Source organism: Prionailurus viverrinus, chromosome D2, assembly GCF_022837055.1.
Source record: "Prionailurus viverrinus isolate Anna chromosome D2, UM_Priviv_1.0, whole genome shotgun sequence".
NCBI lineage: Eukaryota > Metazoa > Chordata > Mammalia > Carnivora > Felidae > Prionailurus > Prionailurus viverrinus.
In genome coordinates, this window is record NC_062571.1 from 15,087,833 (window position 1) to 15,115,342 (window position 27,510).

The 27,510-nt window shown below is 42.7% G+C and overlaps 1 protein-coding gene across 2 annotated transcripts in view; it reads right to left on the reverse strand.

The window, feature by feature from the left end:
- Positions 1–27,510, reverse strand: part of MAP3K21 (mitogen-activated protein kinase kinase kinase 21) — a 64,577-nt gene that overhangs the window by 26,373 nt on the left and 10,694 nt on the right. For both annotated transcript variants that reach the window (XM_047825943.1, XM_047825942.1), the window contains exons 2-5: positions 20,250–20,430; positions 13,870–14,018; positions 12,845–13,020; positions 2,950–3,190 (exon numbers count right to left, since the gene is read on the reverse strand). In XM_047825943.1, coding sequence (XP_047681899.1) covers positions 2,950–3,190; positions 12,845–13,020; positions 13,870–14,018; positions 20,250–20,430 — 747 coding nt within the window. The remainder of the gene's footprint in view (positions 1–2,949; positions 3,191–12,844; positions 13,021–13,869; positions 14,019–20,249; positions 20,431–27,510) is intronic.

The following is a 27,510-nucleotide window of genomic DNA, read 5'->3' on the forward strand; positions in this document are numbered from 1 at the left end:
GGCTCCAGGCTCTGAGCTGTCAGCACAGCGCCTGACGCAGGGCTCGAACCCACGAACCAGGAGATCATGACCTGAGCTGAAGCCAGACACTTAACTGACTGAGCCACCCAGGCACCCCTGGACTCTTTATGTCTTAAACATAAAGAAAATATTCTTTTTGTTTGTTTGTTTGAGAGAGAGGAGTGGAGAGAGGAGAGAGAATGAGAGAGAGAGAGAGAGAGACCAACCACATGCATGGGGAGGGGCAGAGGGTGGGAGAGAACCCAAGCAGGCTCCACATTCAGCATGCAGCCCCACTCTGGGCTCGATCTCACTACGGTGAGATCACGACCTGAGCCTAAATCAAAAGTCGGACATTCAACTGTCTCAGCTACTCAGGGGCCCCCCAAATATTATTATAAATACCCTTGTCCCTGTGAGTTGGGGAAAGGTTGACTTTGTCCCAGTTCTACATTTAGGAAAACTGGCTGATGTTCAGTTTTTCATCCTACTTGAGAGAATAATTGTCTCATGGCAGATTCTCATGAGGTCCCCAGACTTTTGAGTAAAACTATACTTGTGTTTTTATTGGCAATATTGATGTTTCATGACAGTATCAGTGGGAATAATCATTTGACCCTGCAAATAGTAGCATTTGCTTGCACACACACACACACACACACACACACTCTCACATGTGCACACGTGAAGGAAGATGACTGTGGCCGGCTTTTGGCATTTCCGAAGTGGTTAAAATTAGGATCCCATTGCTTTTGAAAGATACCAAATTTGAAGGCTTCAAACCTTCTTTGCCTTATTTTATAGGTTCTAAACATACAACTCTGGCCTGAGATAAACATAAGGCAGAGCACGTGGTACAAAGTGGTCACCATAGAAATACATCTACCGTGATCACTCTAAGATCCCAACAAGTTCTAAGAATTCACAAAGTACAATTTATACTTTATGTAGATGATATCGTCTACACTTTTGTAGATTATATCGTCTCATTTTATAAGCATCCACCCTTGTTTGGGGAGTGCCCATAAAGGACTGCCAGCGGAAGGATTACGTTGGAGTTTTCTAGTGGTTAAGTCATCACAGCTATAAATAGTCATAAGATTAAAAGTTATCCTCAGTGATTCTGAAGGACAAAATTATGATGAGCTAATTTTTCACATTTAATAACAAGTTTTTGGAAGAGGGAGAGGCACAAATATTAAAGGTCAGTTTGTAGGAGTCTCCAATATGCTTCTGAGAAAATTTTTAAGCTAGTTACACATAGGGAAAATTTCCTGCAAAAGGGGTTCAAGCAATTTGTACGCTGAAAAGAAACTACCACCGCCATTCGAGCTGCTGTCTAGCAGATGTTTCTTCCTTAATAGTGTCCCGCTAAACAGTACTAACATTTGGTAACTCAAAGAATTTTCTAGAAGACAGTAAGTTCCTTGGAGGTGCAAATAATTGCTTTCTCTTCTATACTAAGCAAAATTCCTGGAGGAAATAAGTAACTATCGTTACAGTTATCATTTTTCTCTTTGGATCTGTGGATATGTATCCTACTTTGGGACACTATGCAAGTAAATTGTGTGTGTGTGTATGTGTACATGTGTGTGTATGTGTATATATGTACCTGTGTATATGTGTGTGTGGGGGGGGGCGTGAAAAGCTGGGGGAATCTAAAGAGAATCAATTTCCAGAGCAGTAACAATCTGACAACAATGTAGCAACACCTTGTGGCCAGAAAAGGTAAAAACCCCATGCTAAATTAAAGAAACAATTTCATTCTTTGAAAATGGATTAGGACTATAGCAGATTTTTGGGGTATGTTTTAATGGGAAATCTTTTATTGAATGCCATAAGGCAAATAAATGTAGAACAAATTCTCAGAAAGAGAGAATGTAATCCAGGAACAATATAAATCTAGCAAAAATAGTCGAACATATTTGGTCTGCTACAAGTGAAGACAAGATATTGCAGAAACACGATTTGAGATGAAAAGCAGGAATGAAAGTGACCTCAGGAATCCTGAGACGTTTGCTTTAATCACCTTACCACTGAAGAGTAAAGAATCACGGGAATGATTTAATTTTTTTCTTCCAAGTTTATTTTCCATCAGTTTCTCATTAGCCATGCCCCTCCCAAGTCTCCCAGAGAATCGGTGAATATTAATTAGCATAACCTAGTCGCAACACAGATAGAAGGCTGATAGAGCCAAGACCTGGAGAAATTCTGAATTTTTCTATCATCTACACTTGAAAGCAGAAGCCTCATCATAAATAAAACAGTTTCTTTTAAATTATGTGGGACCCACAAGACAGCACAGTCAGTGGTCCCCCAAGTTACACTTTGGCTAAAAAGCAAACATCCGAAGAGATCCTGAAAAAAGATCTTTTTTTCCTCCAGAGAGGTCAAAGGTAAAGGGAGGAAGGACCACACACAGCCTGCTTCCACTACATCAAACCAAATAATCAATAACGTATACTGTGTACTCACCATGGCCACACATCAGCGATTTTCTGACTAACTGAGGGCATTGGCAATAATCCAAAAAGTCACATTATGTTGGGAGGTTTCCAGTAGTTTGTGATAAGTAATTTTATGAGACAATGTATACATACTTTATATAAAAGAAAAGTGTTGTTGGGGTACCCGGTGGCTCAGTCGGTTAAGCGTCTGGCTTCAGCTCAGGTCATGATCTCGCGGTTTGTGAGTTCAAGCCCTGTGTCGGGCTCTGTGCCAACAGCTCAGAGCCTGGAGCTGCTTCGGATTCTGTGCCTCCCTCTTTCTCTGACACCCCCCCCCCCCCCCCCCCGTTCATGCTCTATCTCTCCCTGTCTCAAAAATAAATAAATGTTAAAAAAAAAAAAAATCTCATCCTGCCGTCTCTTCCCGGGCTGGAGACAACAAAGAAGCCCATCACACAGATGACATTCAAAACTCTTGCGACACACACAGACGAGCGCATACCTGAAGGTAAGCTGATGCGATGTCCGTCTTTGAGCTTTAACCGACTCCGCCTGAACTTTCCCTTCCTCTTCTTGACGTTGGGTTTCTCCTGGTTTAACTGGAAGATCAAAATGTTGAGCTCCCGCTCCAGCACGTCGATCTCCCGCTCGGCCAGCTGCTGCTCCCGCCGCTTGAGCAGCGCCTCCTGGGACTTCTGCTGGAGGGCGGCCCGGGTCAGCTCCTCCTCGCGGGACCGCAGCTCCTGGGGCACAGAGCACGCAGTGTAAGCAAGAAGCAAGCGGGGGTGGCTCTTCTCCAGCTCAGCCCCCCGCCTCCCCGGTCCTCCCGGGGCAGCAGCCTTGGCAATCAGGACAGCGGGAGCTAAGACCTCCCCGGCCCAGCACTGACTCAGACTACAAGCAATCCGCCTGCGCTCTGCGTCCTGAGTCTCAGGGTCCCCAAAAGGCGTCACCAATTTTTCGAACCCGATTTTAACACTTCTCCCTCCTCATCGCTGGCCCTCACGATCACCTGACACGGAAAGTGTTCAGTAACATAGAGCAACAGAGGACAGAGGTGATCGACCCATTTCCCAAATAAAGCCAAACGGTAAGACTTGACTGATTAAAGGAGAATCATTCTACTCATGAAAGACCACAGTTCAGATTTCTCTACCTGGGAAGAACTTCGTTGGGTTATTTAAGGATTTGCTTAGGGGTTAGAACATCGTGGTGGAGAGATTCCAGGAACAACAAAGCTAATGGGTCAGAAGGCAGCAGAAGGCCCAAGGGAAATGAAAATGAGCATCCCTAAAATTGTAAGCCCCTGGAAAATGAATTTTTCAGGACCCCATGGATGAATGAGAAGTATCACTTCTGACACAGATCGCATGAATTAGCTCATGAAGGCCGCTCTGTCACAATTAAAGTCTAACTTCCAAAACTTGGCTTTGGTTTCAGAATTATTTAGCTTCATAGAAAGCCCATGAATTAAATAATACAGTTAATCCTTGAAGAACACTGAGTTGGGAGCATTGACCCTCCCCACCCCCACCTTGCCATGGAAAATCCATATATAACTTTTGAGCCTCCAAAACATAACCACTAAAAATAGCCTACTGTTGCTGAGAAGTCTTACCAACCACATAGTCAATTAACATGTATTTTGTATGTTATATGTATTACAGAGTGTATTCTTGCAATAAACGAAGCTATAGAAAAGAAAATGTTTAATAATAATGGAGAGAAGATATATTTACAGTCCTGTACTGTATTTATTGAAAAAAGCCACATATAAGTGGACCCACATAGTTTAAACCTGTGTTGTTCAAAGACTGACTGTTCCTATTGGGAAAAAAGTACTCAATAGTAAAACCAAGAACTCTACCAAGTTTTAAAATCACACTTCCACTCTTATTTCATTTCTATAAAATGTTATGTGTGTCTTTTTTTTTTTTAATGTTTACTTATTTTTGAGAGAGAGACAGAGTGTGAGCGGGAGAGGAGCAGAGAGAGAGGGAGACACAGAATCGGAAGCAGGCTCCAGGCTCTGAGCTGTCAGCACAGAGCCCGACGCGGGACTCGAACGCACGAGCGATGAGATCACGACCGGAGCCGAAGTCGGATGTCTACCGACTGAGCCACCCAGGCGCCCCTAAAATGTTCTCTTCTTTACCAGAGACATAAATGTTCCTTTTAGTGCTGAACTTCTTTCTCTTCTTGATTGCCCTGCTACTAAATCAAGCAGTCATACTGAAATCAAGGCATTTGCAAACTTTTATTTACACTGCTCCAGAAAATTTAATCTTAGACTGTCCTAACACCAGAAGCTTTGTTAGAAACTATAGATGCCAGCTCAGATGTAGCTTTGAGCTAGGAGCTGTGAGAGCTCCGAGGACTGGGCAAACATATCACACTTTATATAAGCAGCTACACTTGATACAGCCCATGTCAAGAATACTGATACAGAAAAAAACAAAACAAAACAAAAAAACCAAAACACTCTAAAATAGAGGTTCATGGAAGAAACCAGAGCTGAGGCGTGGGACTAAAATGTCAACTCAAGTCTGCTAATCCCTTGGACTTTTTATAGAAGGGCTCAATGAATACATGGAGGCTGTCAGTACAATTATCACAGAGGAAAAACAGAAGACCCTCATTCCGTAAATAAATATAATAATATCAAGAAGAGACTGAGGAGTTCTAAAAAAAACAAAAAAAAATTATTTATTCAGATCAAACGAATTCTGAATTTATTGTTAATTTGCAAAGTGGGCTGAAATTCACCTTTGAAACATTCTTAAAATTTGCTTTTTCTAAACAAAGCTCACAAAATTGCAAAAGATTTACTTAACACCAGTTGATATTCAAGTCACTTCTGCTAATATGTACCAGCTGATTCTTATTTATAAGCAGATCAGTATTTCTTAATTACGTTATGCCAGACGTAAATTACTATATACTACATGAAAGGAAAGGAAAACGAAGAAAAAGCTACATATTAGAAAAAATTCTGAAATCTGTTATATAACTGATGGCTTTTTCCAACCAGTTTGTCCAAACTGGAGATCTTACCGTCGTGTATTTGGGGACAGAAGATACTTTCCAATCAACTTTCAATGTCTAACTCATTACTGTCTGCCCTTTTGTTAAGATATTACTTTTCAGTGGTGTTGATATCAATCCAATTAGCTATTATGGAATGAAATGGCATAAGGTACAGATAAGGCCAGCAAATTCAATTAGGCTTTTTGTGTGTTACTACTACAATAATTGAAGAAGAAACCATTTTTAATTCTGGGTCCCGGGCGAAATTGTGGATCCCCTGGCCATGACTTTATAAATTAAAAACAAACACACACTTGCCCGAGACTTAAGAGAAAAAAATAAGATCAAAGAGAAAACAGCCAAAGTACTCTTCTTTCTGAATGCATTTTAAAACATTCAAAAGTAAAAGAAAAAAAAAAAGGCTGGAGTATTAGAACCCCTTCGAATACTTTGAAATTATGAAGCATACACAAAAATTCTTTTGGTTGCTGAGATTTCTAAGCAGTAATATTTGTTTAATTGCTTGGCACAGGCCAGTCTAGTAATGGCAAATCCAGATTCCTGGCAGATGTTAATCATTAATGGCGGTATGTCTTCCAATAGTGGTTCAAAAACAGGTGCATGGACCCAGTGCACAAAGACAGACACACAAAGATAAGAAGCCAGGAATTTAGGGAGGAACCGATATCCGTGGAGGCTACAGTTTACTGAGTAACGCAGAGCACAGCCAAGTTACTGACCATTAATTCCAAGTCTGACGCCTCCTACTTTAAGCAATCAGTGAACGAGAAAGGGAGATAGTGCACGTACACCCTGCTCTCGACTCTGTTGAGAAAGACGCAAGGAGAAGAAACCTTTGAGCAAAATCCAAGAACAAAAAACCCCCAAAAAGCATTATAGATTCTCTTCAATTTTGAGTCAAAGGCTCATACGATACCATAAATGTGGTATTTCAAGGAGCACTGCACAGATATCTCATAAAAGGAGAAAGCAAGGACGCCATGAGAGGACAGCTCAAAAATGATTCCAAAGAATAATAAAGAAACTACTGTAAACCCCCACATGGAGAAAGGGAAGACACGCATTCTTGAAGGATGCTTTTTGACTTTTATACAATGTAAAGTAAGAATTAATTCACTGGATATCCTTCTATCCGGCAGTGTCATGAATAATTATCAATAATTTAAAATTAAATTAGATAAAAATCATCGTTATTAATAACATCACCTCTAAATTTTAAATCCTGTGACTTCTTTTATTTTTCCTCTAAGTTCACTCCCATTCCCCAAAATCTTTTTTTTTTTTTTTAATTTTTGCTATTAAACATCTAAGAATTCCTGAAAACAATTTGGGGAAGTGTGAAAACAAAACAAATCAGTATTTTTCTCTACCATGTTAAGTCAACGAAATGTATTAAAGTTTCCAAGAAACTATTAATAATATCGCGGAAAGTAATCCTTCGATGAAACACAAGATTTAAAAGCTAACCTGGCCGGTCATTTTCAAGCATTTTCCTGCTCAGAGGAGCCTGGTTTCCCGAACGACTGGGCCAGGGATTGGCAGCGGCTGTTAGATGCTGCTCTGGTTCCAATCAAAGCCACCGCTTTCTTTGGCACTTGCCAAGTAATGGGCACTGCTCTGAGCGCTGTGCACACACCACCGGGTTAAGCCCCACACCACCCCAGGGAGCCGGCAGCGTGACTGTGACCTTTAATGGGGAGGAGGTGAGCAGGGAGGGAAGAGCCCCGGGTCCAGCCAGCTGTCTGGCTCCAGTCGTAACCGCTTCGCTAGACTGCTATGGATTTTGGCACTCTGCTAAAAACTTATATTAAAAAAAGGGAGGGGAAAGGAGTCTATCATTGTTTTTAGAATCCCATTTCGATATCCCCTTTCGTCTGTGTGGCTCCCTCGAGGGAAGGAAGCTGAATGCAGTCTACTGAGCCACTGTCTGCTCTAAGCGTCAGAAAGTTGTTGATTCCCAGACCACATTTTTTTATATTAAATATAATTTATTGTCAAATTGGTTTCCTTGTAAAACCCAGTGCTTATCCCAACAGGTGCCCTCTTCGGTGCCCATCACCCACTTTCTCCTCTCCCCCACCCCCCATCAACCCTCAGTTTGTTCTCAGTATCTAAGAGTCTCTTATGGTTTGCCTCCCTCCCTCTCTGTAACTTTTTCCCCCCTTCCCCTCCCCCATGGTCTTCTGTTAAGTTTCTCAAGATCCACATATGAGTGAAAACATATCGTATCTGTCTGTCTCTGCCTGACTTATTTCACTTAGCATAATACCCTCCAGTTCCATCCACATTGCTGCAAATGGCCAGATTCCATTCTTTCAAATTTTCAATTTTCTCATTGCCAAGTAGTATTCCATTGTATATATAAACCACATCTTCTTTATCCATTCATCAGTTGATGGACATTTAGGTTCTTTCCATAATTTGTCTATTGTTGAAGGTACTGCTATAAACATTGGGGTACAAGTAAGTGCCCCTATACATTAGCACTCCTGTATCCCTTGGGTAAATTCCTAGTAGTGCTATTGCTGGGTCATAGGGTAGATCTATTTTTAATTTTTTGAGGAACCTCCACACTGTTTTCCAGAGCGGCTGCACCAGTTTGCATTCCCACCAACAGCACAAGAGGGTTCCCATTTCTCCAGACCACATTTTATTATTTAAAAAAATTCTTTTTAACATTTATTTATTATTGAGAGAGAGAGAAACACACACACAGAGCATGAGCAGGGGAGGGGCAGAGGGAAGGGGAGATACAGAATCCAAAGCAGACTCCAGGCTCTGAGCTGTCAGCACAGAGCCTGATGCAGGGCTTGAACCCACAAACTGCGAGATCATGACCTGGGCCGAAGTTGGTCACTCAACCAACTGAGCCACCCAGGCGCCCCACCAGACCGCATTTTAATCCCTGGAGCTTTGACCCAAGAGGCCCTACTTCCAAACTCTGCAACATGAACCCTCTGAGTTCTTCCAGTATTCCAGGGTAGCCCCTGCAATTACCATTCCCTTCTGCACACCTTCTGTTCTTTGTCCAGACTTGATTTCCAGGTCCTCCTTCTGCCTTCCAGGCCATCTTCCTCGGGAGGCTCTTTAAAACCTGATGCCAACAGTCAAACCCACTGTCTAAGGCTGCATCTGCCGGTTTTGTATTTTCCAACTTACAAAATACTGAAAAATCTAAGAAGGGGCTGAATTACCTAAGTCTACTACTTGAAAAAAAAAATGACTTTAGGAAAAAATAAGTGACTTCAGCAGTTTACATATTTCTCTCTAACCTTTATTTTAATCACTTAAAATTAGGAAATATTTAAAATATACTACAATCAGAGAGAACAGCAAATACCCATACACTCACTGTCAATATTTAACAGATGCTAAGGTTTTACCTCATCCGTTTCAGATCTGCTAAAGTCTCATGTGCAGCACGCTCTAAATTCTCTCCTCTCCCTCTTCTTGTCTGCGGTTCCTTGGTTGCCCCGTAACCCTCCCTCATCCAGACCTTCGGACTTTTGGTACATCTGAATGGCACTGGTTTATGTGTTTTACCAATTTCCATAAATGGTATCTAGTGTAACTATCCTTCTGCAACTCACTTTTTCCACTCAATTTTACATTTGAGATTTATCCTCGTTGCAACATGTAGCTAGAATTCATTCATTTTGACTGGTTTGAAGATTTCCAGTCCGAATCAATACTGAATATACTGGATCAATACACAGTAGTTTGGGCATCTGTTCCCTGTTCATGGATACTGAGGCCAATCCCAGGTTTTCACTATCACAAACCATGCTTCAGTGAACAACCAAAACTTCCCCGGGCACACATGTGGGCGTCCCTCAAGAATATGTAAGTAGAAGTTAAACAGCTGAGTTGTAAACCTCTTCGATGGCATACGATTCAGAACAGATTTCCAATACATACATCTAAGTTCCCTGTTTCCCTTGAGTAATAATGGTGGTAATGATAATCGCTAGTATCACTCACCTACTAGAATACATTTCAGGTTAGAATACATTCAGGATATTAAGAAACGTTGCGTAGGTTAATGTAACATATTTATTTACTATCTACCATGTGCTGAGTACTCTGTTCAATGCCGTGGATGAAAATGACCAAGAATAAGATAGTGTAGCTGACTAATATGTTATCTAGCAGAAATGGCAAACCAAGAATAAGTACGCAAGCTAATACTGAAGTCAGACTCAGCGCCAGCTGAGTGTGGGATGCTGTGACACACAGCTTATCTGGTGCATCTGGGTGAGGGGAGGGAGCTACAAAGGACTCACAGCCAAGGAGCCAGCAACTGTGAGGTGGGGCGAGAAGCTAAGGAGGGGACAGTATTCTGGACCCACAAGAGCATGTATCTGGAGACTGAAGGTCAAGAGTGTGGCGGCATCAGAGGAACTGAATGGAATTCAGGACGGTTGGGACACAGTGAGGCTACATATGGAAGGACAAAGGAAATTAATAAGGGAAAGAAATTGGCCGCTGAAGAAGGAAGCTCAGATTTGCATTGTAGAAGGGCCACTGGAGGTGAGGGGACCAGTTGGGGGAGCAAGACTGGATGCAGGGCAAGCAGGTGGGATGCTGTTGCAGTGACGCAGGTGGTAAAGCGAGGACAACAGGGATTAGGGGAGGGATTCCCACCGATGGTCTCTGTCACACAGGAGACCACCAGAAACATCTTCAAAGCCCTTGGAGGCCGGGTACCAATGAGAACAGTAATCTGTCCGTCACAGAAAGAAGAAAGCAGAATGAAGGAAGATCGGGTGGGGGTGAGGGGTGGGTTCTGACTTCGGTGTTTGGCTGGAAAATGGTGCCAAGATCCACGTCTAGCCCTTTTCAAAAACTTGTCCACAAGATCCCAGACCCCTAGGCCTGCCGTTCTAAGGACCTTAAGAAAAGAGACTGTCGTAATTATCTTTGTATCCCAGGACTCTAATACTGCTCCCAGCACACAGTACGTAGTCGGTAAATGTTTGCTGGGAAAACACAAAACAGAACATAACGTTGAAACTCACAACAGTTTCCCCACAGACAAGGCTTTAAGTTGTATGTATTTTTTAGAGAACAATTTGCACGTTGGGGAGACCCTGTGACATGCCTGGGAGTGATTCCCAATTCAGTAAGACAACAGTAGACCTAAGCTTCTCAAAGACAGAATCTGGGCATGCGATGTCTTGGTGTCACGCACAGTATTATAAAAACCAGGTCAAGAAATGTTTATGCATGGGGCGCCTGGGTGGCTCAGTCGGTCAAGCGTCCGACTTCGGCTCAGGTCACGATCTCGCAGTCCGTGAGTTCGAGCCCCGCGTCGGGCTCTGTGCTGACCGCTCAGAGCCTGGAGCCCGTTTCAGATTCTGTGTCTCCCTCTCTCTCTGCCCCTCCCCCGTTCATGCTCTGTCCCTCTCTGTCTCAAAAATAAATAAACGTTAAAAAAAAAAAAAAGATGGGGCGCCTGGGTGGCGCAGTCGGTTAAGCGTCCGACTTCAGCCAGGTCACGATCTCGCGGTCCGGGAGTTCGAGCCCCGCGTCAGGCTCTGGGCTGATGGCTCAGAGCCTGGAGCCTGTTTCCGATTCTGTGTCTCCCTCTCTCTCTGCCCCTCCCCCGTTCATGCTCTGTCTCTCTCTGTCCCAAAAATAAATAAAAAAAAAAAAAAAGAAATGTTTATGCACATATATTCAAACCACAGCTTGTTATTCCCTCTTTGCACTTGGGTTGACCACAGGCCTTTAGTATTACAGTCAATATAAAAGTCTAGACATGTAATACAGAGCCTCTCTGCCTAAGTCCAAGTTACTCTAGCATGAGGGAATGATTCTCAGCCATGTTTTAATGTTGTAAATTTGAATCAGCAAGTGGGCTCTTTATTTAGCAAAGCATTACTGCCCTCTTAAAAAAGAATTCTACTATTTTAGAATCACAAATGTATGAGGTATAAAAATTCCTCCCTGGACAACTGCATGGCTTCGCAAAGGTCATCAAAAACTTGCGATGCTGTACTTTAGCCCAGACATTTCTTGCACATACAAACAGAACTTAACCCTCGGATAATTATACACTTTGGACGGGCAGAATAAGGCTTGATTCATCAAAATGCTCAAGTACTACAAAAGGGTCTTCAAGAAATTAGTGCTGAACCTATAGCACAGAACCGTGCTGTAAAGTTGGGGTTCTCAGGGGCCGTGAAGTCACTGTGTCACCAAAGGAGACCATGCTAATTGCATTCACTTCCCAACCAGTCTGCCTTCCAATTGGGTATACCTTTACTTCTCCTAGTTCACTGTGTATGTGCTGGCATAAATGCAGCCTCAGGTATGTTTCACATAGATGTTTATTTAGTGCTTCTTAAAATAAACAAACCATGGGGCGCCTGGGTGGCTCAGTCGGTTAAGCGTCCGACTTCAGCTCAGGTCACGATCTCGCGGTCCGTGAGTTCGAGCCCCGCGTCGGGCTCTGGGCTGATGGCTCAGAGCCTGGAGCCTGCTTCCGATTCTGTGTCTCCCTCTCTCTCTGCCCCTCCCCCATTCATGCTCTGTCTCTCTCTGTCCCAAAAATAAATAAATGTTAAAAAATAAATAAATAAATTAAAAAAAAAATAAACAAACCAACTGGAACTTAACTCATCATACTAAAAGGTTCAAAAATTATACTTTCCCAGTTTCTCCAGCAAAGCACTGCTTTGGAGATAAAAGGGTGTGTGTGTATGTGTGTGTGTGTGTGTGTGTGTGTGTGTGTGTGTGTGTATGGGGGGGGGGTGTCTAGCCTAAGAAAGGCTTTAAAAGATATAGTCAATAACTTTAAAAAGACACCTTTGTGACAAACTGTGACATTTATAGAGTACTACATGACATCAAGGAATTACTGTTACTTTTTGAGATAATAGTGGCAAGAAAGTTATTTCTAAAATTCTTACCAGTTAGAGATGCCTGTTTTAAGATTTAAGGGTAAAAGGACATGAATTGAGGATTTAATTTAAAGTATTCCATTTTTTAAAAAAAAAAGATGATAATGGGACTAAGAGATGTACAAAATGACAAAATACTGACAGTTACTAAAGCTGGTTAATTTATACCAAGGACTCAGTATGCTGTTCTCTCTTCTTTTAATTTTTTTTTTTTTTTTTTTTTTTTTTTTTACTTTTGAAAATTTCCCTAACAAAAGATTGTTTCTTTTCCAATGATACATTTTGAGGACACTTCTGTTTTGCTTCGTTTTAGCAGGAAGGTAAGAATCAGTAACTATTCACGTCTGAAAATCTTTTACAATAGTGCTAACCGTGTTCTTGACTCATGTTTTCCATAATCCTCGCAAATGTGGGTATCTTCTGCAATGACTGTATCTCTCTCACCTTTTCCTTTGTTCTCAGTTCATCAAACATTTGCTGAATTTCTAGCTTCCAGTCATCTTGCATGGAATGAAAAGATTCCTGAGGCAGGTCAGTCATAACTGCCTTTTCAATAGCAGTCAGTTGTTCAAGGATTAAGGGAAATGATGGACGAATGTGAGGGTCTTGCTGCCAGCACTCTAAAATAAACAAGAACCACATTAATTCCATTTCTTAGCACAGCCCAGATTTTCAGCCCATGCTGATGGTGTCTACTGAAGATCTGAAAAGTCAACTGATGACGATTTTGAAAATTTTATTTTACACAGCATCCAGGTCAGTGGCACGTGTACAATATTCGCTGTTAGGTAAGGCTCTTGTGGTTTCTCTGATACGACAGGAATACTGGATGTGTGCGCTCCATGCTTCACCATGAACTGTGTGTATCGGGGGCCTAAGCTGCCCGGCCGGTGATTTACAGGTACGGAGTTCTAGAACTTGGCCCAAGAAACCCGAAATCTCTAAAATGTTATAATCACGTGAGAGGTTCTAAGAAATGGCCTCGTAATGAAGGAAGGTAACTAGCTGCCTACAAAAGGAGTCAGTTAATTTTTAAAAGCTAAACATCAAATAGATAAGGTCATGGCAAAACCACGCCGGTTAAGATCGTAAAACATTTTTGATCATTAGGTGGAATTTAAAATAGCAGAATGGAGCCAACTAAATTCTGTCTTTGAACTTTAGTGCTGTACTTGGTGAAAACTTTATTACCATTCGGTTGGATTTTGTACATAAATGAGTCACTGATAAAACCGGATTGTTTTTTAAAAAGTGACTTAATCCATCAATGGTTTACCTGATGTCTCAGATTGAAGACAAGGTTTCGGATTCATAAAATGGTACAGTTGCTTAAAAGCATCTGAAAATTAGAATCACTGCTGTACCCAAAGTATCCAAAAGTACCCTTTTGGATACAAAATGCACAGATGTTCTCCTGAGCGGTTCCCCTTGCCTCCACAGACCCACAGAAACAGGGGGGGCACAGATACCTTTCATGAGCTTGGCAAACGGCTCAGGGCAGGTGGAAGGAATGGGCAAAGTGAGCTTATTGACGGCTACTCCGTAAGCCACGGCAAGCCCATCGATGCCACGGTAGGGGACTTCTCCCGTGAGCAGCTCCCACAGCAGGACTCCATAGCTGGAAAGCAAAATTGCCATGGAGTTAAATGGGTCAAAGGGTGTCTTTTTCTTCCAAACACAAGGGGTGGGATAAATGCATTTGAGCCCTCATTCAGCCCCGACTAAAAATCTTCCCTTCTGGGACACCTGGGTGGCTCAGTCAGTAGAGCGTTGGACTCCCTTAATTTTATTTATTTATTTATTTTTTAACAACTGATCTCCCATTTTATTTAAGTTGTTATTTATTTTGAGAGAGAGAGAGAGAGAGAATCCCAAGCAGGCTCTGACCGTCAGCACACAGCTCAATGTGGGGCTCGAACCCATGAACTGTGAGTTTATGACCTGAGTGAAAATCAAGACTCGGATGCTTAGCAGACTGAGCCACCCAGGTACCCCTAGCGTCAGACTCTTGATTTTGGTTCAGGTCATAATATCATGGTTTGTGGGTTCGAACCCCATGTGGAGCTCCACGCTGGGTATGGATCCTGCTTGAGATTCTCTCTCTCCCTCTCTCTCTGCCCCCACCCTCCCTCATGCACTCTCTCTCAAAAAAAAAAAAAAAAAAAGACCCTTCTCTTCCAACAAACCCTTTAGTGGCACATATTCCAAGGTGTGAGGTGGGGTCTTCCAGTGAACCCCCTGTTTAAACACACACAGGTACATACCTTCCCAGAAATCAGTTATGCATTAATTACAGGAATTAAAACTATATAATGAATAGGAAGCATAGAAGCAGAACATAACTGAACTAAACGGATCCAGAACCAAGCCACACTTTGATGTGGTGTTTTGACGTTTCTCCTTCTATCTCATTTTTCCACACCGGGATTAAACCTCTTGAGGACTGTCAGGTCACTGAAGACATTAGCCCCACAGAAATCTCACGTTATGCACCATAGGACTTAGATAGAACCAGGTTGACTATTTTTAAATGGTTGTTTTGAAATTGTTCATCTTTCTGCCTCTCCCTTTATATCTTAAGAGTTGTGTTCCTGGGGCACCTGGGTGGCTCAGTCGGTTGAGCGTCCGACTTCGGCTCAGGTCACGATCTCACGGGTCGTGAGTTCGAGCCCCGCGTCAGGCTCTGGGCTGATGGCTCAGAGCCTGGAGCCTGCTTCCGATTCTGTGTCTCCCTCTCTCTCTGCCCCTCCCCCATTCATGCTCTGTCTCTCTCTGTCTCAAAAATAAACAAACATAAAAAAAAAATAAAAAAAAAAGAGTTGTGTTCCTAATATTTCTACCATATTGCTTAAAAGTAATGGACAAAAAACCAAAAAAAATCAGCATGGGCCTCCCAGTGCCCACTAGTGGGACAAAACATCACTTTTTTGTAACTCTGTATCCATTAGTACCTTAGTTCCCCTTTATAATCTGCAAAACATGAAGTACAAATCAGCTTTTGTTAATATATGAAATATCAGCCACTCCAGACATCCCATTTGATTTTAAATTGAAACACACAGGCAGGGAAGGGATGGTCATGTTTTTTTTGTTTTTTTTTTAATTCTACTAACATAACAAGTACGGTCCTATTTACTTTTCTAATCTTTGAAAAAATCATTACCTTTACGTTTTAAAAAAACCATTTGAAATTTAGAGTGGTAACTTGATTCTCATTTCTTATGTTTGTTGCTTATATATAACGTGTAGACATAGTTTTAAAGACAGCAGACAGAAGGTAGAAAAACATGCCTAAATAAAAGACCACACAGCTCAGAACAGCACCAAAAAAGCATTTAACTTTGGCTTTGGACTTGCTTTCTGAGTCTCATTAGATTATTTTCTGATCTAAAGAGATGCGGGGGACTCAGAGCATCACAAATATAATAGAACAAGCCCTTCATGAAGGCGTGGTCTGCAAAAAGCTGGAAACTCTCTGGACTCCAGGCTCAGATCATCCCGGATACAATAACCTCTCATTTACAGACTTCTCTGTTAGTGTCCATTAGACTCTAGACACTATACCGAAAACGTTCAGAATAAGAATGTAGCCATGGCACAATGTGCCCAATCAATGGGGCCTTGGGCATCCTCCAGCTGACGTTCTACCAGCTGTAAGTAAAGATGTTTGAGTCCCGAGGCCCCTGAGTCTAGGGCTCCCTGAGGCCGAGGAACAGGGCACCAGTGAAAGACAATTGGATCCTGACTCAGCAGACTGGAGTCTGAGTTTTGGGAGTATCACTGCTTACTAGCTGTGTCTCCACTCACAAAGCCCTTAACAGCTGATCGTGAATTAGCTGATCTATAAAATAATAGCGATATCTGTTCTGACATCCCAAAGCTGTTTTATATATTGTATATATATATATACTGTATATATATATATACTGTTTTACATATCTATACTGTATTTGTATACTGTTTTATATTGATAAAAGGGGAATATATAATGCAGTACTTGTAAATTATATAATGCCATAACTATTAGCAATTAAGTGGAAACCAGTATTTTCCAAAGGTAATGACCTGTTTGGTGCCTTAAAAATTATCTACATTATAGTGCATTAGCAGAGATACTTTAATTCCAAGAAGAAGTAAATTTAATTTATAGACCAATCAACAAAAACCAAGTCAGAGCAGGAGACAAAAACAAAAACCACATCTTGCTATTCTCATTAGCACATAAGAAAACTAAAACAAACAAGAACAACAATATAACTTTGCTTCTTGGGAGTTTCCGCAAAGGAGTAATTCAAGACAGGTCCTTTTTCTGGAGAGCAGAGGGCTTATGTTAAGAATTGATGTCAAGAAATGGAACTATTTCAATGGGACTATCTTTAGAATGTAATGCATATGCTTCTGTCCGCTGCAAATGGGTAGGATACAGTATAAATAAGGCTGTCTCCTGAGAGCTCAATGGCCTGATGAGCCAGAGTGATGGTAGCAGGAGTCTGGCTCCCAGGCCTGGGATGTGAGTATAATACTACTCACCAGCTTTACAACCTTGAGGAGATTTCTTAACATCTCAGTGTCTTGGTTACCTATTCTGTGGAAGTGCAGTGATCGCAGAAGATATTGTGAAAATTCAATCACAAAGTCTGTCTAAGTTACTTTCCGGTGTAATAGCCAGTAAGGGGGAAGGACAGTGAGAGATGATCAATCCACTCACTAGTTAACGTACTCGTCAATATGCTAGAATGCTAGTCTACTGCACAGACTTAAGTCATGTCTCTTGAATGAAATCATTTAAAAAAATTTTTTTTAGTATTTATTAATTTTTGAGAGACAGAGAGAGAGACAAAGTACGAGTGGGAGAGGTGCAGAGAGAGAGGGAGACACAGAGTCTGAAGCAGGCTCCAGGCTCTGGGCCATCAGCACAGAGCCGGACGTGGGGCTCAAACTCACGGACCGGACCATGAGATCATGACCTGAGCCGAAGTCGGATGCCTAACCGACAGAGCCTCCCAGGCACCCCTGAATGAAATTATTTTTACGGGAATATTATAAAAGGAGATTCTAAGGCAAAGGAAAGTGAAATTCAGAGAGGGGGCCTTCCCAGCCCTCCGCATCCTGACATCCAAGGACTCAGAGAATGCTTGATGTGTTAATGCATTCTGCAGGTGTGTGGGGATGTTTGGTTCCACAACTAGGTGGCTCTAGAGGTCAGCAGTTTCTAGTCCTTTCCGTAGCCCTTCATGTTTTTCTTCCTATCACCTACTTTGTTGTCAGCTGCCAACTTTTACCAGCTTAGCATCCCTCTCCCCCTTCTAGCTAGCTGCTTTTATTGAAAATCAGATCATCGAACATGTAAAACAGAGTTAGAAATAAGCAGATTTTGAGAGAAGATGTGTCCAAGAAGTATATGGACTCAAGGAGCCCTATTTTGGCTAGCTTTAGATTTTTTTCCTTTTCTTTTTGCTTATCTCTTGATTCTTCTCTGTTTACAATAGGTGAAAAGTTGCCATAAAGCATTTATACAGATAGTCCAGCATTTATACAGCTTGTAATCACAGTTTGTAAAAGAAGCACACAAAATGGAAGGGTTATAGTCTTAAGTAATGTTACTTTGAATATAAAATTGGTCCTTGATGTATGTATCAGTTTCTAGAGTCTTGAAGTACAATCCCCCACAAGAATCACCTGTTTCCCTGAAGTATTTTGGTATTATCGTATGGCCAAAAAACTATCGTGGGTCAATCAAGGAAAGCACATTTAACGTTTTGTAGGGAAACGTCTGCTCAGACTCCACCAGCACAGAGTCTAATTTATTAAGTAAGGGATGAGACTCAAACACTTGTGTTTTCCAAAAACGGTCCTAAGACACTCTGGAACCCCAATGCAGTTGATAAATTTCTGAAAGGCCATAAGTAGAACAGTTAGGTCATACTGAAAATGCGGAGGATAAGCTTTAAAGAAATTTTCTTGGAACTTCTACCAACAGACGCTCTGCCACTAACAGGATGTGTGAATCGGAGAGAGGAATTTCTGCAGCATCCAGTGATGACAGGGGGAAAACAATTTTTGTTGATCCCCAATTTGGAAGTCGGATCTGAGTTCTACTCACGGTCTTGCTACCAAACAGATACAAACTCTTAGCAAGTGACCCTTCTCTCGGCCTGAGTTTTTTCTTGTGTAAAAAAACTGGAGTTTTAGTCACTTTGCAAACTACGAGGATGGCTGGAGTCAAAAAGTCTGAGAACAGCAAGTGTTGGTGAGGATGTGGGGCCGTCGAGAGCCAGATACACTGATCGTGGGTGCAAATAGGTGGTTTTGGAAGTTGTCTGGGAGCTCCTCGAACGATGACCACACACGGAATTACCACATGGTGCAGTGGCTTCCTGCCTAGGTACAGACCCAAGAGAACTGAAAACCTACGTCCTCACAACAACTCGTCCATGAATGTTCATAGCAGCCTTATTCAGAATCGCCAAAGAGCGGAAACAACTCAAATGTTTATAGCAGCCTTATTTGGAATCACCAAAGAGCGGAAACAACTCAAGCCCATCAACTGATTAACGGACAAACGAAATGTGGCAATCCGCCCAATGGAATATTACTTGGCAATAAAGAAGGATATCCTGACTCATTCTCCAACTTGAACCTTGAAAACATGAGGTTAACCAAAAAAGCCAGTCACAAAGGACCACGGGGTCGTATGACTGCATCTATAGGAAATGCCCAGAATACGCAAATCTGAAGCTACAAAACGTAGATTAGCAGTTGCCTGGGGCTGGGAGGGATGGGTGCGGGGAGTGATGGTTGCGCTGCGTAGGATTTCTTTTTCGGATTATGCAAATGTTCTCAAGATTGACTGTGGTGATGGATATACAATTCTATTAACATACTAAAAGCCACTGAACTGTACAGTTTAAATGGGCAGACTGTGTGACATGCAAATTATATCTAAAACAACTGCTACAAAACAGTAAAAGATGTAGAATTTTAATGCTAGCTATCAAAGATGCCCTTTAAATAAAGGCAAGTTAGCTCTTGGGCATCGTAGCTATTAAACATACTGATTTTTCTTTGTTATTACTGCTGGTGTCTTCATGCCCCAATGAGACATAACTGAATGGAGAATCTAACTAACCTGGGATCCTATCTGGTCCAGCCCTCCATCCTCAAACTGGAAGCTTTAATCTTTAGATGATGCAATCTATAAAATGATGGAGCAGATCTCGATTATTTTCTCAAACTCCTTCCATGCTACTCTTGTCTGTAAATCATGAGAAATCAAAATTTTACTTAAAAAAAAAAGTAACAATATACTATTCTTTACTGACAAGCCTTACAAAATCTAGGCATTACTATTAGCTCAAGTTATAATCAGTTTTAATCAAACCTCGGATTTAACGAGAAGGTTCTACCAAGTTATGGAAGTCATGACGATAAAAACCTCAAGTTACCTGTTCTGTTGTGATTACATCTTGACCCAAACCATGAAATCTTTTTTTTTTTTAATTTTTTTTTTAACGTTTATTTATTTTTGAGACAGAGAGAGACAGAGCATGAACGGGGGAGGGGCAGAGAGAGAGGGAGACACAGAATCGGAAACAGGCTCCAGGCTCCGAGCCATCAGCCCAGAGCCTGACGCGGGGCTCGAACTCACGGACCGCGAGATCGTGACCTGAGCTGAAGTCGGACGCTTAACCGACTGAGCCACCCAGGCGCCCCCCAAACCATGAAACCTTCAAAAAAGGCCTGTGTTCTCTGTTATGCTCAGGTGCTGAATACTTTGGGACTCATTTAAAGGAAGCATACCAACCAGTTTCTGCAGACGTCATGCGATCGCGCAAGACCTGGTGCTCACCTCCAGATGTCACTTCCCTTAGAAAACAAGGAGGACTTGATGACTTCCGGGGCCATCCAAGCGTAAGTGCCCGCGGCGCTCATTTTGGTCGTCCTGTGCCATTCTCTGGCCAAGCCAAAGTCTGTGATCTTCAACGTTTTATTGCAGATGTTGTCATGCTCTATCTTCTCGAGCAGCAAAACTTAAAAAAAAGAAAAAAAAAAAGAATCAAAGGTGGAATGTTTTCACATTCTTCTAATTTTCTGATCCCAATGCTTCTTTGGTATTGAAGATACAACCTTCACCGCAGTCCGAAGGTAAGTGAGAAATGGGCTTGTATTTTACCACCATGCCTTACTTCCATCACCTATGTCATAGTTGCCTGCAGTGACAAGTTGTTTATTTTTTTAATCCACAGGCACAACACAGCTTAGCACTCTTTATGAATGTTTCCTTTTATGAGAAAGTAAATGATTTCTAGGGGCAAGAAACATTTACAGAGGTATCACAGATAGGATCAGAAGTCTGTGAGAGTTCCGCCCCCCCCAACCCCCCCCTTAAGAAAATACACTGTTTTCTTCCTAGAAGGTAGGTCCTGATCTAAAGGCAGAGCCTCTACTGAATGTTTTAAAAAATTTTTTAATGTTTTTATTTATTTTTGACACAGAGCATGGAGGGGGGGGGGGGATGGCAGAGAGAGAGGGAGACACAGAATTTGAAGCAGGCTCCAGGCTCCGAGCTGTCAGCACAGAGCCTGACCCGGGTCTCGAACTGACAGACTGTGAGATCATGACCTAAGCCGAAGTTGGACACTCAACCGACTGAGCCACCCAGGTGCCCCATCTATTGAATGTATTAAAGAACACAGCAAACAGATGGACTGTCACCCTAAATCGTTACTAGCAAACACTATCTTATAGTAAATTTGCAAAATGCTTACAGGTTTTTAACTCCTAAAGATACTTGATGAACTGCGTTGCTTTACTGAAGCTCAAAATAGAGCAAAAAGTAAAAGCTTGAGATAAATATTATGCAGAAGCTGCTTTTCCTAGCCCTCAGCCTCCTGTCAACATACAGAATGTACAGAGCAACTTGCAGGAGCTGAGGTCACTGCCAGAGTCGGCCCCTGAGCTCTCGTGTAACAGTAGCTAAAACAAACATGCTTCTCAGTCTCTCCCCACCTGCACCCCGTACACCCTGCCCTTTCAAGAACCCAGGGTTCTTCTCTCCCCCTGCTTGATTTCCCTCTGCCTATACCCATGCAGAAACGTTCCTGAGGTTTTCCATGTGACACTAATGTAGCTACTTACCGGGTTCCTCCTTCCCATCTGCTACAAGGGGAAGAGTTTAAACCTACTGTTTTTGCTAACTTATCTCATTCCTTAAAAACCTGCAATCTGCCTTGTAGCCCCACTGGTCTTTTTCCAAAGCACCTCCACCCCCACCCCCCGCACCTTCTCCAATTCCCCTGCCACCAAATTACAATCGTCCTAACTGGCCAGGATCATGCATCTGCCAGCAGATTCACCTTCCTAAAGTGTCACAGCATTCCTTTATTTTTAACCTTCCACACACAAACTCCCAATATAGGCAACAACGTGGATGAATCTCAAAGCCATCACGCCAAGTGAAAGCAGTTGGACATGAAAGGTGGCATACTATGATTCCATTTGTATTCTGGAAAAGGGACAGAAATCAGATACGTGCCTGTGGAGGCTGATGGCATAGGCTTCACTGCTAAGCTCCACGAGAGAACTTTTTGGGGTCATGCCAATTCTCTATCTTGGTGGTGGGGGTGGTCGTTGTTACGGGATGATACATATTTGTCAACTCCTTCAGAGGGTGAGTTTTACTGTATGTAAGTTACAGGGTAGTAAACCTGCATTAAACAAAAAGCAAAAACCAAAAACCAACTCCCATGATTCCCGATGACTCAGAGACAATGTCCACACTCCAACATGTGGGCCCCCAGAGCTCTACCTCTGCACAGCAACCTACCTTTCAAACGACATCATCTTCCTCTGTATGTGTTTCCTCCACTTAAACTCCTCATTCAGCCCTCACAGGGTCCTCTTGGTGGAACCTTTCAAATACCTCTAAGCAAAAGAAAATTACTCCCCCACCCTTACTCACACGAACCTTGTGTTTCTATTAGGGCCCTTATAAAACATAGGGTACTAGAAATATTTGTTTTCACCTCTGACTTCTCCACTTAGACTACTAGCTTTCACAGAGCGAGTGTGTGAGTTAGAGAGTGAAAGAAAAGAGAGGGAGTGAGAGACAGAAAGTTGGTAGGGAGAAGAGGAAGAGGGGGACAGACACGCTCAATTCACATTCATACTGTTATCTACACCGAGTCTGGTCTTCTTCAAGGCAGGTGCTTCACCGTTTACAGATGAACAAAACACGCACATTGTTACAGTTGCCCTTTGCAGGTGCCCTTCCTGCCGAACAGAAGTAACAACAAATAAGAGAGTCCCTAACAAGGGCTGAGTTTTCCCATACAGCTTGCACACATCCATTACTTCATTCAAGCCTCACAAAAATCCCAAGAGATGGGCCTTCATTATCAGAGGATAATTAGTGTTGAAAAAAAAAACAAAGCAACAGAACGAATCCATTTAAACAGTAATCCAAATTTCAGAGTAAACAGGGCATGGTGGGGGGGGGGGACTGTTACTCAGGTTTTACCTTGAAAACCAAAATGAAAATAAGTCCATTTCATCTTTTTTTTTTCTTTTTAAAAAGGACATTTGTGTAACATTGTTGCAACCATGTGCTAGCTCTTAAAGGGATAAAAGTAAACAAGTATGTATGGAGGTCTTTTAGAATCAACCATCCAAACAACACTGGAGACCAGCATAAGACATTCTTCTTTTTTGATTTGTAGAACATTATCATAAAGAGGACCATTTTCCCAAACAGTTACAAGAACAATGAACGTCTGCCAAGTACCAAGTACCTTCTATTCGTCAGATTCATTTACGGGTATTTTAATCATAAAATCCACACCTGCAGTGCAATGGGCAGAATCTATTTATTCTCCGTACTTTATAGATAAGGAGGCTGAGACACAGGTGTTGGGTAATCTGTCAGGTGGCTAAAGGAGCAGCAAAGCTCCAGCAGTCTGACCCAGAGAAACACACTCCTAACTACTAACCACATTGCTCAGATGACAGCTTTTATCAATTTTTCACAAGAGCTTCCTTTATCCTTTAGAAATCTCTCTCCATTCAGGTGACCATTCTTTTCTTTCTGATTTCCTATCAGTGGCTAATGATCAACTGATCTCGGTGGAGGCGGTCTGGCGCAGTGAGGAAGAACGTGCACACTCCAGGACCAGACTGCTTGCTTTGGATTCTGCACTTTTGTTTCTTTGCCTGTGGTGGGAATGGAGGCAGTAGGTACACCATAAGGTCGCAATAAGCAAGAGGTGAGAACGTCAGATGCTAAGAACACTGGAACATAGCATTTTGTAAAGATCTCTCTCTCTCTCTCTCTCTCTCTCTCTCACACACACACACACACACACACACACACAGCCTTTATCAATGGGTTTGAAAGTGTTTTTAGTAACTTTTTCAAAATCACCTTCATGGACTTCAGGGAACCTCGACTCTTTTTCAAGACTTGAAATTTCACTTTGCAGTGGATTTGCATTTTATCCGCATATCATCAAATGTTTACAAAATTAAACAGTCCTAAAAGTCAAAGAGTTCATGCAAATGGAGAAAGCCAACACTAGATTTATTTTTTTTAAGGGCTTTTATTTATTTTTATTTTTTATTAAAAAAAAATTTTTTTTTTAACGTTTATTTATTTTTGAGACAGAGAGAGGCAGAGCATGAACGGGGGAAGGTCAGAGAGAGAGGGAGACACAGAATCGGAAGCAGGCTCCAGGCTCTGGGCCATCATCAGCCCCAGAGCCTGACGCGGGACTCGAACTCACGGACCGCGAGATCGTGACCTGGCTGAAGTCGGACGCTTAACCGACTGCGCCACCCAAGCGCCCCTAATTTCACTTTTAAACAATGGTTATTCTTAGCACCAAAAAGACCCCAAATTAATAATCAAAATGGCTTGCAGTTCTATAAAACATTGGCTTCTAAGACATTTTCACACATGTCTTCACTTTTACAAACATCCACATTGGAAGGCACAAGGGAGCACTGATGAAAATGGGCATAAAGATGATTGTACCTTCCCAGACCCCAGGAAGGCTTGGCAACCCTTGAGGATAACTGGAAACGGAAGAGTGAGAACCAAAACCAAAATATTTAGGGGCCACTGGGTGGCTCAGTCAGTTAAGCGTCTGACTTCCACTCAGGTCATGATCTCATAGTTCGTGGGTTCGAGCCCCCTATCGGGCTCTGTGCTGACAGCTCAGAGCCTGGAGCCTGCTTCGGATTCTGTCTCCCTTTCTCTCTGCCCCTCCCCAACTTGTGCTCTGTCTCTCTCTCTCTCTCTCTCTCTCTCTCTCTCTCTCTCTCAAAATTAAATAAAATGTCAAAAAAATTAAGTATTTAAAACTGATTGCGTTCTAAGTAAATCTCAGGGCTGAATGTGCCCTGAGCAGCCTCTGTAGTGAAGGTTTGAGGGCACCTCCCCCCACCCGGCCTCCAGTCCAAAGTCTCCACGGGAGCTAAGTGCCTCCACACTTTGAACAGAAAACAAGTTAAAATAACATTCTGAATGTCAAACGTTTAGACTTCCATGAAAGGCCCATTGTTCTGGATTCTGTTTCAGAGGTGTGCAGCAGAATTCCTGAAATTCCTTATCTTTTGGGCAAAGTGACCGAAACCAAAAATAGCCAGTGTCCCGACAGGTGGACTCGGGCACCTGGCCAGGTTTCAGCCTAAGGCCTCCAGGTCGGCGGCCAGCTTCCGCTTCCTGCCATGCACTGGGAAGGGTCTGGAGCACACCAGCCAGCCACCAGAAGAATGTACGGACCAGGCGGATAAATTTTGGCCCCAGAAATGGCAAATTCTTGTTAGTAACCTAGCGACGAGCGTTTGAGCCCCCTTTTGTGAGACTTGAGTGAAGATTTTTGACCCTTGTTAGCCCTGTTCGTGAACAATCAGCCTTTACAGCCTTGTACTTAGTCTACTTACTCGACCATGAGGCACTTGATTTTTTCCGGCTCCTTTGAAGTTTCACATTGCTATTTTCGGAATTATCGCATATAATGTATATTTTTTTAAAAGCAATTACACTGTATCCATTCCATTCTCTCACCACTTATGGGATTGCTGTGTCCAAATTCCATTTGAGCCAAATGGGGTAGTCTCAATTAATCTTTAACTAGAAATGTAGAATCAAAACAAAAGTCCTAAGAAAGAGAACAGGTTGACAAAAGCAAAGCGTGAAAGAATATAGCATTAACACACATTGCTTCTGTCAGCCTAGGGAAGGTGACTGAGAATTTCAAGTCTGAAACCGACCATCTATGAGGGATTAAGTGATGACTTTCTAAACTTACCAAGTAGGACCACATCTGCACACATTTCTTTCCATCTATTCCCCCACCGGCACCTTGTCGCCTCCCCCAACACACACACACCACTCAGCCACTCCTAGATCTGCGGAGGCAAATCTAACATTTCCCCCTGGCCTTCAAGCCCCCTCTGGACCTCATCTGAAATGACCTTTCCAGTTCTTCCGGTGCCCTCTAAAATGAACCCCGCATCCTAACAATTTTGGGCACTGGTGCCCACCTCTGGAAAACACAGCATAGCACCCTAGCACCTGCTGTACGGAATGCCCCCCCCCTCCATAAAAACCACACGGGGCAGGCACCCCACTTTTCGCATAAGCATCAGGGCACCAGCACTGCCTTCCACTGGGAGGCCACTTCCAAGTCTATAACCCTTTTGGAATCTCCAATTCCCTTCTCTAAAAAAAAGAAAGAAAAAAAAAAAAAAGCACAACTCCCTCACTCTCCTCCTGCTCAGATCACACAGGAGTCAGTAAGTCACGGCCTTTGGGTTCTCCCTGCAAGACCTCAGCTAGAAGTTTCTACTTTCTATCTAGTGCCGCTCTCGTTACACTTAAGGTCTTCTCGTCCTTGTCCCTCTCCTCTCTCTGATGATACTACAAGTGACTGGAGGGTAGAATTTACACCTGGTTCGCCTTATTTATTTATTTACTTACTTATGCTGCACAGCAACTGGCATTTTTATATGCTCGGTAGGTATTTGTTAAATGAACGGCTACCTAGTGTAAGGGGGGGAAATGAATGTGAGGGAGATGAACTATTACAAGCTTTCTCACGTGAGGTCAGCTGCTACTGCAGAAAACCAAGTCAACCTCCACGCTCCCGGAACAGTATTAGGAAAGGAAGACTGTTCTACAGAGAATTACAACAGGACGGTTATTTGAATTCCTATCCGTCTGCAGCATTTGACACGGTTGATCGTCCTCCTCTGAAACGTGTTCTTCGCTGACTCCGGCGCATCCCCCGCTCCCTGGGGCTCCCTTTCTTTGCCAGCCGCTCCTTTTTCTGGTTCCTGCTCATCTCCCCGATCTACTACTGCAGACCTCCAGGACTAGGGTCTTGGATCTGTGGTCCTTCTATCTACTCACTCCCCAGATAATTTCAGCCCACCTCAGGGCTTTAAATACCATTTCCATGTGGACGACTCCCAAGTATTTACCTCTGCCCTGGTTTCCCTTCGATCTGTTCTCAAAGCTGCAGCCAGTGAGGTCCTGTTACAAGGCGAGTCAGAATCCAGTTCTCAGTTGGAAACCCTCCAGGGTCATAGTAAAGTCGAAGGTCTTGGGAGACCTCCACGACCCTGTCTCCACCCCCTCACGACCTACTGTTCTGCTCCAGTCCTCTCCTGCCACACTGGCCTCCTGCTTTAGGGATTTTGCAGGCTCTGTTCCCTCTGTGAGAGCATTCTTTTCCAGACGGCCCGTTTCCTCACTTTTTCAGGTTTTCCCGATAACCCACCTTTTCTGGAAGGCCTTCCTTACCCATCCAACCTAAAACTTCAACCTCTCACCTCAACAGATTCACCCTCTTCAAACTGAGGTTTACCAACTCTCCAGCATGCTACATCCTTTATGATTCATTATTTAACATTGGTGTTGTTTTACTGGAATGGAAGTTCCAGGAGTGGAGGAATGCGTCCCTGCTTTGCTCACTACTGAACAGCAAGAGCCTCTCGGAGAGTTCCTGGCATAGAGTCCACAATCAATAAATAACTGCTGCATAAATGAGGGCGTTAGCTTACTGAATACAAGATGGACTTCTATAAAGAAGATGCAGATGTGGTCAGCG